The sequence below is a fragment of the Wolffia australiana genome, chromosome 11, assembly GCF_029677425.1.
Source record: "Wolffia australiana isolate 7733 chromosome 11, ASM2967742v1".
NCBI lineage: Eukaryota > Viridiplantae > Streptophyta > Magnoliopsida > Alismatales > Araceae > Wolffia > Wolffia australiana.
Window position 1 is genome coordinate 10,773,684 of NC_135845.1, and position 11,438 is coordinate 10,785,121.

The 11,438-nt window shown below is 39.2% G+C and overlaps 1 protein-coding gene across 3 annotated transcripts; it reads left to right on the top strand.

Moving 5' to 3' along the window:
• Nucleotides 1-2,379: 2,379 nt before the first annotated feature.
• Nucleotides 2,380-7,762, top strand: LOC144709385 (uncharacterized). Of its 3 annotated transcripts, none has more exons than XM_078582933.1 (7): nt 2,381-2,681; nt 4,086-4,150; nt 4,253-6,263; nt 6,343-6,516; nt 6,608-6,706; nt 6,784-6,930; nt 7,515-7,762. In XM_078582933.1, exons 3-6 carry the CDS (start codon nt 4,533-4,535, stop codon nt 6,928-6,930), a joined length of 2,151 nt encoding a protein of 716 aa, XP_078439059.1. In that variant the 5' UTR covers nt 2,381-2,681; nt 4,086-4,150; nt 4,253-4,532; the 3' UTR covers nt 7,515-7,762. The 3 variants fall into 3 exon arrangements, with proteins under 3 accessions (XP_078439060.1, XP_078439059.1, XP_078439058.1); XM_078582932.1 differs by having other exon boundaries at nt 4,283-6,263; XM_078582934.1 differs by lacking the exon at nt 7,515-7,762 and having other exon boundaries at nt 2,380-2,681; nt 4,283-6,263; nt 6,784-7,067.
• Nucleotides 7,763-11,438: the final 3,676 nt, after the last annotated feature.

The window sequence follows — 11,438 nt, forward strand, 5'->3', positions numbered from 1 at the left end:
TTTGAAACTAAGCACCCAAAAGGTAGAGAATTGGACTCTAAGCTATAGAGCACTATGTGAAAATTCGAACTTGCACTTGTGTTAGCGAGGTCAGCACTGGACGAGTTCAACCAATATCTGACAAAGGTCATGCCTAATGAGGGAGTGTTCACCCCACTATCTTGGTGGGCCACCACAAGGGCAAAACACTTCCCCTTACTTGCCTTCACAATAAGGGAGCTATTATTCGTATGTGCAACAAGTGTTCCTGCCAAACGCATGTTCTCTGTAGATAATGCTATTGTCATGTACAAGAGAACATGTTTGTCACTGATAAGCGTTGAAACACTCATCACTGTGAAATGTTGGCTGCGTACGGACAACAAGTGATGGTACAATGATGTGGAGCTAGAATTGGATGGTGAGGATAACCATGATGGGGTAGTTGCCTCTGCTCGAGCTACACATCCCTTGCATTGACAATTGTATAATGCATAGGTTACATAAGCATCGTGTTTTATTTGTTCTCTTTTTCTATGTAGGCAATGACCAAGTAAAAACCGTTGATGGAGCCATGGGAAAATTCTAAGACGAAGGCCATATTTTGATGGTCAAATATTACAAAAGTAGCCTATTTTGTTGCAAAAATTTTGTGCTAAAATGTTTCAAGACTTCCTTGAAATTTTTTGATTTTTTTCAATATTACAAATTTTCAATTACCAAATGTAGATCATGCAAAAATACAAATATAAATATTTAAACATGCACTTAATTTACTAATGTGATGTACAAAATAATATTAACAATATCGTGTGTATGAATGTATTTAAATCATGTATAAGATCAAAATAGTGTGGGCATTAATTACAGAATTTTCAACATTTCCCTAAAACATTTTTTAAGATTACAAATTTTCAATACCGAATGTAGATCATGCACAAATACTGATATAAATATTTAAAACATGGACTTAATTTACTAATGTGATTTGCAAAGTGATATTAGCTATAATGTGTGTATGTATGTATGTATTTAAATAATGTATAAGAACAATATAGTGTGGGCATTAATTAAAGAATTTTCAACATTTCCCTTAACGTTTCTTGATTTTTCAAGATTACAAACTTTCAATTACCGAATGTAGATCATGCACAAATACTGATATAAATATTTAAAACATGGACTTAATTTACTAATGTGATTTGCAAAGTGATATTAGCTATAATGTGTGTATGTATGTATTTAAATAATGTATTAGAACAATATAGTGTGGGCATTAATTAAAGAATTTTCAACATTTCTCTACAAATGTGATTTTTTTGAGGATTTATTTGTGGATAAGGAGACATCTTCACTACATACATGATATAACTTTAATAAAATATTTTACATGATATAACTTTAATAAAATAAATTAAACTAAAAGCTTATTTTAATAAAATATAAGCTTTTAGTTTAATTTCTAATTTCGAGGAGAATATTATCCTTCTTTGTTCGAGTCACTTTTTCACAATTCTTGCCCTTTTCGTGTTTGAGGAAGACATTAGATTTCTTCTTGTTTTTCCTAAAAATTTAAAGTACTTGCGGCATATCTTCTTAAGATTTCCCTCAAGACAGATAACCATGTTCAACAGTCAAGGTGGAGTGGTTTAAAGTTTTTTCATGTTAAATTTAACAATGAATTGGAAGAATGGGCTAGTCATGCATTGAAGAATGAGGTCTGTTTTCATCTCAACAGGGAGTTCAACTCCTAACACTGCCAACCTTTTGATGGAAATATATGTGACCAACAAGACAATCACACATTACATATCGCAAGGTCAAACCGTTTTAAATTAACCATAGGAAGATTAGAAGAACCAAAGTGAGCTTTCAAAGTTTCAAGTCTAACTAGTGATTCCTGTAAATTAAACTTTATTTTTTAATTATTTATTTCATGTGACAATCACATTTTTCTCTCTTCTTAGAAAAAAATACCTTAGAAATCTTCAATCGATCGGCATGTCAAAATATTTCTTTGATAAAAAATAGAGTGATTTGGATTTTTCTATAGATATTTTTTGTCTTGGTTTTTGGGCATTGACTTTTGAGAGTCATATCTCCATAATAAATCCTCCAAATTGCATCATATACATATATATATATATATATATATATATATTGAATTATATCTTCCCAACATTTCCATCCGTAGCTTATTCAGCATACTTTGATATCAATTTAAAGGGCAAATTGTCTCACGTATCCCAGGTTTTTAAAAACATATGCATTCTATCCTCCATTTATTTTCTCACGCGTTCTATCCCGTATTTTCAAAGACGTACGCAATCTATCCCCCTTTTTCACAGCGTCTGCCATCTATCACCAGAATTTCGTGACGCGGACGTGGCGTCCGACACAGACGGCGAAATGGGAGCTGGCATCCAAGTCGGACGCCACGTCTGCGTCCAAAACCCCGGGAGAGAGAGAATGATCGGAGACAGAGAGAGAGAGAGAAGGGGGGAGAGAGAGATCACGGGAGATTGAGAACGAGGGGAAGATCACGGGAGGTCATCTTTCCGGCGATTTCCGGGGAAGAGAGAAGAGAGAGAGAGGGAGGGAGAGAGAAGGGGAGGGAGAGCTCGCAGTTCAAGCGATTTCTGGCGATTTCCAGCGATTTCCGCCGATTTCCGGCGTTTTCCGGCAGATTCGACGGATTCTGTGTAAGTCTTTTCAACATCTTCTTTTTTCTTTTGTTTTTGTATATCTTGTTGTGTATCTGATCCAAGGTCTCTTTGGCTTAAAATCTATCTCTCCATCTATCTCTGTTTATTGTTCTCTCTCACACTCAATCTCTACATATATGTATCTCTATGTCTCTCTCTGTTTATTGTTCTCTTTTTGTCATACTTACATGCGAGATTAATCAATTAGCCTTTCCATCACAATTGTGGGCTAAGTTAGAAGTGCTGAACGGGAAAACCCAACCATGGCTCATGCGTATGGTGTGAAAGGGTATAGAGTAAAGAGGAAAACGGGTGTGCGGGCTTAGAGCCAATTTGGCTCGAAGCCAATAGGGGTTTCTTTTTTAAGTTCATTGTGGTCTTTTTTACCTTCCAATCGTTCAAAAATATTGGATGGCATAGTTTTATCTCCACTCCGACTCTTCTTCTGTTAGGCATCAAATCAATGTCCACGCATATTTAAGGTGAGAAATCAAGAAGTAAATGTTGGCAAGGAGGAGCGCATGGTCCACCATGGAATCCATCAGCCTCATGGCCGCTTTATGTTTTCCCATCTTGAGATAAGAACTAAGAACTGTATTTGCAGAACCGACATTTGGTTGAAAACCCCTGTCCACCATCTTCCTTAGAAGCTCCTCTGCTGATCGAACCTTCCCCTGAGAGCAGAGAGAGTTAAGAACTATGGCAAATGTATCAGAATCAGGAGAGATCTTCTTCGATATCATCTCCTTGAAGAACATCCGAACAAAGATGAACCGTCCTTCTCTCAAGATAGCAGAAAGAATGCGGTTGCAGGTGGAAACAGAGGCATTGAACCCTCTGGCACTCATCAGGCGGAAGGTTTCTACAGCTGCGTTGATCATGCCATCTCGAATGTAAATTCTTATCAAAATGTCGAAAATCGATGGGTTGGAATTGCATCGACGATAAGTTTCCATTAGATCCTCAAATATTGCTTTCGAATCCATGCCGGTGGTGGTCAGCTGTTTGAGTACCGTCTTTGCCGGCTCGTGCATTCGAGCTCGGACGAGTAGATGAGAAGTGATGCAGAATATGACTGAGAATATTATTTAGGTAATTGGATTGGATGTTTCGTTGAAACATATTTTGATTGAGTTCTTTTGTTTTCATGTAAATTGATTGAGGAAACATTTGAACAACCAGTAGGTAGAGAATTAAATTTTTATGTTTAAGATTTGGTGGGTTTTCCCTGAAATTCATCCCTCGTCAGTTGAGATTATCCATTTAAACAGAGTTCTTAACCGGGAGCTACTGATACAAAATATCCATTTGAACTTGTGACAATGGAATACTGATACAAAAGTTTCTTGATTATCTGCTCATCTCGACGGGTTGCCCATTATTTTCTGTTATTTTCTGCAGCCTGTGGCCGTTTGTAAGCTGTGTTGGTTTTTTGATAAACAGCATACGTAAAAGTGGAGAACAATGTAAGTACACATTTACTACGCACATTAAATTTTTATTCGATATTTTACAATTCCTCACACAATGGGTGAATGTTGAATTTTAGAATTTTAACAATGCGTTAGTTATGGTTTCTTATCTTGTCCGTGGAATAGGGCCGATGGGGCGAGAAATGTGTTTCGCTTTCATTACGATCGTCAGCTCGCTTGTGGCAGTGATTCTTCTGCAAGTGATTTTGGAGGACATTTAAGTGAAGAAGAGATCATTAGTGGGAACGATAATTCTGAAGATGAGATAATTACTCCCACTGATACAGATGAGGAGTTTGAAAATGTTAAGTTCATTCCTCATTGTAAAAGGTAAGATAGCAGTTGCCCCGTTGAGCAGATTAGCTTTGAAGTAGGCATGAAATTTGAGTCGGCCGCTCAATTTATGGCGGCTATGAAGAACCATGCCATTTGGAGTGGGTTCAATTTTAAATTGAAGAGGTCCTGTGAGACAAAGGTTGAAGTGATATGCAGTACCGATTGCCCTTGGCGGGTATATGCTAGTTGGTGCCGGATGGAAGAGGCTATCGTCATGAAGACGGTAAACGATAGACATACGTGCAGTCGGTCTGCAAAGAATAGACAGGCTGATTATAAGTGGATTGCGACTCATTTCCTCGAAAACTTCCGCGTGAATAATTATTGGCCGATGGGCGATATGACGCGGGAGATGAACCATAAATTTGGAATCACGGTGGGGAGGACTACGTGTTACAAAGCAAGATCCACTGCTCGCAAGATGCTTCAGGGATCATTGGACGATCATTACCACTTGTTGCCGTCCAATGTAGCTGAATTGAAGAAGGTAAACGAGAATAGCACCTTTAGGTTATTGCTCGATACGGACACCCCTGATTCGCGTGTTAGGTTTAGGAGACTCTATATATGCTTCGAGTCTTTGGCTAGGGGTTTTCTTGAGGGTTGTAGGAATTTCATTGGACTAGATGGTTGTTTTCTGAAGGGTGAGGTGAAAGGGCAGTTGTTGAGTGCAGTTGGGAAAGATGGAAACAACCAAATGTTTCCAATTGCTTGGGCCGTGGTCGAAGGAGAAAACGAAGACTCCTGGACTTGGTTCATTGTGTTGCTTAAACATGACCTAGGGATTGCAGACGGTATCGGTTGGACATTAATGAGTGATCAGCAGAAGGGTTTAGGTAACGCCGTGGCAAAATTGTTGCCAAATGCAGAGCACAGGAATTGTGCCAGGCATATATTTGCAAATTGGAAGAAGCGGGGGCATTCCACTGAGTTGTTGAAGAATATTTTTTGGAGGACCGTGAAATGCACAAAGCCCGAGGAATTTCGGAAGCTCCTACGACTGATGAGGTCAATTAAACCTGAGGCTGCGCGTGATTTTGATGATGTAGGCGTGCACAAGTTCTGCATGGCGTTTATTAGTGAATGGCCGAAATGTGAGACGATTGACAACAACATCTGTGAATGCTTCAATAGTTACATCTTGCCATACAGGGGAAATTGTATCATAGACATGTTGGAAGATATCAGGAGTGCATGCATGCAGAGGATAGTTCGCAAAAGGGATTTATTCTCTGACAGTTCCGACCAATTATGCCCCAGAATAAGATACTTGGTCGAAGAGAACAAATTGAAGTCTAGGGGATGCACAATCAAACATGCTGGCCATTATCAATTCGAAGTTATGCTATTCGGGGACGGATACGTGGTCGACCTACGCGCGCGGAAATGTAGCTGCAGATATTGGGCATTAAGGGGTATTCCTTGCCCCCATGCTATCGCTTGCATTCATTGGACCAAGGATGACCCTAAAAATTTTGTCTCCGACTGCTACAAGAGGGATATGTACCAGAGGGTGTATCATAATGGTATACCTCCGATGAATATGAGAAACATGTGGGACGAAGATGAGTTGACCTATGTATACCCTCCTCTTGTCAAGCGACAGCTTGGGAGGCCAAAGATGAGGAGAAGACGTGACACGATTGAGAATTTTAATCTTAATCGTCACGGATTCACGAGTAAAGGCATGCAGAAGCAGTGCTCTCTATGCCAAGGACTTGGTCACAATCGGAGGACGTGCAACCGAAGATGTAGTCAGGCTATAAACATGGTATGGAACGACTCTACCTTTATCCTCCTAGAATTTTAATCAACTGTGATAACTGAACATGTGTTAAACAAACATGCAGGGTTCACAGGACGTCATTGAAACTTCGCGCCTTGAGGTGGATGGTGGGGACCTCCAACTTCCTGAACTTAGCCAGCAGGTATTCCGACAGAATCCTAGCCCCATTACGCATGAAAGGGGAGAGGCTTCATCTTCCGCAACTAAAAATTTACGGAAAAGCGTCTGCAAGTTACTGGTATGATTCATTTTCTTTCATATGCATATATATATTCGGCGTACTTGTTCGTAAGTAGCCATATTCTAATCGGTTCTGTGTCCTCCTGTAGGGACGAAAGAAGCAAGTGGAACAAGTGCAAGGCGGGAACTCACTAGAACAACCAGTTTATGAGGCAATAATTGGAGCTAGTGGACCCATGTACAACTGCGTAAGTTTTTTTTTTCCCGTATGTAAGTTTGTTGTTTACATTAGTAACTAAATTGGGGCCCGTATCTCTCTACACAGACACCGGGTGTCCCGCGGAGGACCACATATTTGGGAAGTTACAGAGGCCAGTTTGTCACCATTGAACGAGGTGGGCGGGAGTGGCAAGAACAGTTCGGCAGTTCCTCCGGCATGAGCAGTTCAACCGCGGACAACGGCGACAAATAGGTTTGGAATATGAAAAATATAGTTCATTGTGTTTAGGAGAATCTAGATGCAGTGCAAATTAGATGCGGAAAAATATTCCAGAAATGTATTTCCATATCACAATCGTTACTTGCAGTTCAATTTCCACATTCCAGTGATTTTATGGCTTCACAATATCAAAGTTCAGAAGAAATTTAGATCAAATCAATCCATCAAATTGATATCTTTCCATCATACGTCCTATCTCGATCCAGAAGTCCTATTTCTCATCTATGGACATCAAAATTTTGTTGGGGAGACAGAGATTGTAGTCTCTCGATCTCGGTATCGATCTTCTCTTTCATTCAATAGTTGATGCGACAGGAATGCACCAACTATGGTTGTACACTATAGGTGTTTCTTATTCTATCTGACAAAGAATGCATATGATACATAAGGGTGGAAATTATCATAAAACGTGCGCAAGTTCTTTAGAATTTTATCCTTATCCCAAGGTAGGAGTTTCACATTCTAAACTCTCATGGAGAGGAATTGGAGAACTTTCGTTTTATTTCACACTTCTTAAGCCATTGACTGACTTACTTATGGTCAAATATTTTGTGCAGATGGATAAGGGAATAAAGGCACAAATGAAAGATATTTAAAAGCCAATTAATCTAAAGATCTTATGTGTGATTGAAGAGCACCATTTGCCTCAACGCTACGAGGTACCTGCACCAAAATAGCAGTAGCAATATTTCTAAATTTGTTTTGCTGCAGGATCAATGGAAATGGGTGATTGTATCTGAACGTTCTTCTTTTAAGAGAGAGAATGTGTAGTAGCAATAGCAATATTTCTAAAATTACTCGATAATTCAGGGACTTTTCAAGACAACTTTCTCTTTTAAACATTTTTCAACCAGTGGCCATTAAATTGACGGTCAACATTCAGCCTCGTCATCCATGATGACCACTTTTCTAGTTCACTTGAAATAAAGGCCGTGTTGCCACTCTTACAAAGGGCAATCATTTCGACCAAAGAGAACCGCAAGAAAGCATGCAAAAAATGATATATTTCGACACTCATTTGTACTAAAACATAAGGACCATTGACATATGGACATTCATGGCCGTCACGGCCGACGCCGTTCCCCATCCTGTGAAGCGCGTGAGAGAGCCTCTTCTCTGGGCTACCAGATGAACAACCTCTTCGGGCCCTTCGTAGGAGCAACCTCCTCCGCCTGCGTGCTCATTTTCCTGCTCATTCTGAGCTACGCCCGCTGGAAGAAGCTGATCGGCTAAAGCAAATCTTCACGACGCCAGGAAGGTCTTCCAACGGCTAAGGAACAAAGACTTCGTCTCCTGGAACACCATCCTCGCCGCCTGCGCGCAGCACGGGCTGGGAAGAGAAGCGGGGGATCTCCTGAAGAAGATGATACACGGCGGAATAACTCCAAACGAAGTCACCTTCCCCAACGCTTACACCCTCGCCAGTCTCGTCAAAGCTTGCGGAGCCACGGCAAACGCCCCCCCAGTTTGCACCCTCCACTGTTTCTGCGTTAAGTATGGATCTCCTGGAGGATATTCTCCTCCAGCCATTGCTTTGCAGGGCAGACGCTCGCCGAGACAATGACAAAATGCTCGGCACGTCACAGGATGCGGACGACCAGTGGCAATATAGACTACCAGACGAAGACAGATCGAGACAGCAGAGAGAGAGCGAGAGAGAGAGACAGAGAGAGCGACAGAGAGAGAGAGAGAGAGAGAGAGAGAGAGAGAGAGAGAGAGAGAGAGAGAGAGAGAGAGAGAGAGAGAGAGAGAGAGAGAGAGAGAGAGCGGAGAAGAGAGAGAGATCGCCGAGAGAGAGAGAGAGAGAACGCGGAGAACAGAGAGATAGCGCAGTTATCCCGTTCTACCCCCGCGTTTCCCGACGATGACGTGGCGTCCGGCTAGGATGCCACGTCTATTACGATCAGCCCTCTTGGATGCCGCGTCGGACGCCACGTCAACGTCGGGAAATATTGAGGATAGATCGCGGACATTTCAAAAAACCGGGATAGATCGCGGACGTCTTAAAAACCGTGGGATAGATCATGGTTAAATGATAGATAACGGACGTTTTAAAAAACCTGGGATAGAATGCGTACGTTTTTAGAAACCTGGGATATGTGAGACAATTTGCCCCAATTTAAATGCCTCTACATTAGCCAAATGTCCTGAATCGTGCTACTCTCAAAGGATTGAGTTTGAAAATTTATATCAATTTCATATATTCTTCAAAAATTACCATATTATGTATGTCTATTTTTCTGTTATAATTCCATTTTCACCTTGAATTCACTGAAAGCCAATGGGTAGGTCGAAGTCAATTTTTTCTATTGTCCGTTGATTTTGTTCTTATTTGAAACTTAAATTACTAGATGATATTATTTATAGTACTCATTCTAAAAATCAAATTTCCATCATTAAATTTAATGAATTGACTTGGTCACCGCATAGGCATGAATTGGCTTGCTCATTTCTTTCATCTGATTTAAAATTTGATTTTGATATTTTTATTCATATAGCTTAGAGTACTACATATATTTAATTACATAAATATTATTTTAATCCTTACCTCATTGATCATCTGGTTGGACCTAGTTTGACCAGACCATTTTAAAAGTCAACCCTAGCTTTGTGTGGATTTGACCCATACTCATCAGTGTAGTTGACTTTGTACATTGCAGTGAGTTCATTTTTATTTTTGATGAGCATATTATTTGTTAAAATGACTTCATATATATGAAGAAGGAAGATAATGCATGTTTAACAAGAATAAGATGAATATGAAATAGAGTGGTAGATAGAGGCGTAGACGAGTCTAGTGAAAATGAGGGAGTGAGACGGAGGAAGCTGTAGGAAGTGATGACAGAAAGTGAAGATAAATGAGGAAATAAGGTGAAGAAAGGTTTAAGTTAGGATTAAAGATGTAGAGATGGTGTGGTGGCAATGATGGAGATGATGGGATGAGATATAGTGAAACTGGTGAAATGAAATATGAAGAAGAAACATAATGGATCTAACTTAATATATGTGCTGCAGATGAATCAAACTTACCATAGGTCCTCATGTTATGGCAGGACTACAGTAACTTTCTGATGTAGACAAGCCTCACCACTTGTCGCTTGGTTTTCTCCAAGCACTCATGACACCAAGGGAATCTTGATGTATCTTAAAAACCTGACTCTCTTTCTATCAGCCTCTATAAGAAGAAGGCGAGTTCAAATAGATTTTTTACAAAAATAAGGGCCTCATCATATAGATCCAATCATGTGGATGGAAATAAGAGAGAGACAAAGGTTACCTTAAAATTTTATCTCAATTGACATTCTAAATCATTAGATAGCAATGTTTAAAGCTCGATGATTCATGGCTGTTGATTTCATCTAATATTTCTCTTTCGTCATCCTCTCCGCTTCTGTCACATCACTTCTAGGGTTTATTCTTTAAACATCACAAAGATTATTCAATGGTTATCCATGATTTTAAGATGCCATTCTCTGGAAAAGCTCATGACGTGTTACATGTCCTTGCATACAAAAGGATTTTTTTGATTTAGACTATTAAGGAGATGTGACATGGCAAAGCATCATCATGTGTGACATCCCTCCTCTTTTCTGCAAACCACTTGTGAATATATGTGGGATGCATACACATGGTGTCACATGTCCATGTGGCCATCCTCTACTCGAGCCACGTGGTCATCACCGTGATTGTTGACCCTTCAATGAAAAAAATCATATATTTTTATTATTTAAATGAAATTTAACGTTGACCCTTCAAAATTATATTTCTATGAGTTTAATCCTGTCTTTTTCTATTGGGACACGTCATCACCTACAATTAGAAAATTAAAGTGTTGGTAATGACTGGCCATTATGGCACCCTGAATTGTGATGCCGTAATGCACCTAGTCACATTGATTGGTTGCATTAGTTATTCACACTTTCTTTGCCGTAATTGCAAAGAAAGTGTTATTTCTTTGCCATTCAATCAATCAAACGGTAGGACATCACATGACTAAATGTTAAAGCATAAAATAAATTCATAGTAAATTATATAAGTTTGAAAATGTATACAATATATTTTCTGATCAATAAAAACATTACTTTCTTGAATTTACTGTCAAAATATTAGGAAAAATCATATTCTAACTCAAACAATTATTATGTTTATAGTATCATGTTAGATAAACCCCTAAAGCTGTCCAAAAATCTAAAACATTTGAAACAACATCATTAAAAAATTAATCATTTTAGCCTTCATAACACATGTATAAGTACTTTAATGCATACAAACATTTAAATATGGGCATATTAATCCACTATGACCTAGGAGTTCATATTCTTCGAATTCCAACAGTCCTAGATCAATAGTTGCAAGAAGATTACAGATATAATCAAGGGGTCAAGATAAATCATTTACCCTTTGTATAGGAGGAGAAAGCTCAAACAAAATGATGCCGTGGAATCCTTGGAAGAGTAGTGTAATATCATAGAAGAAGTTTT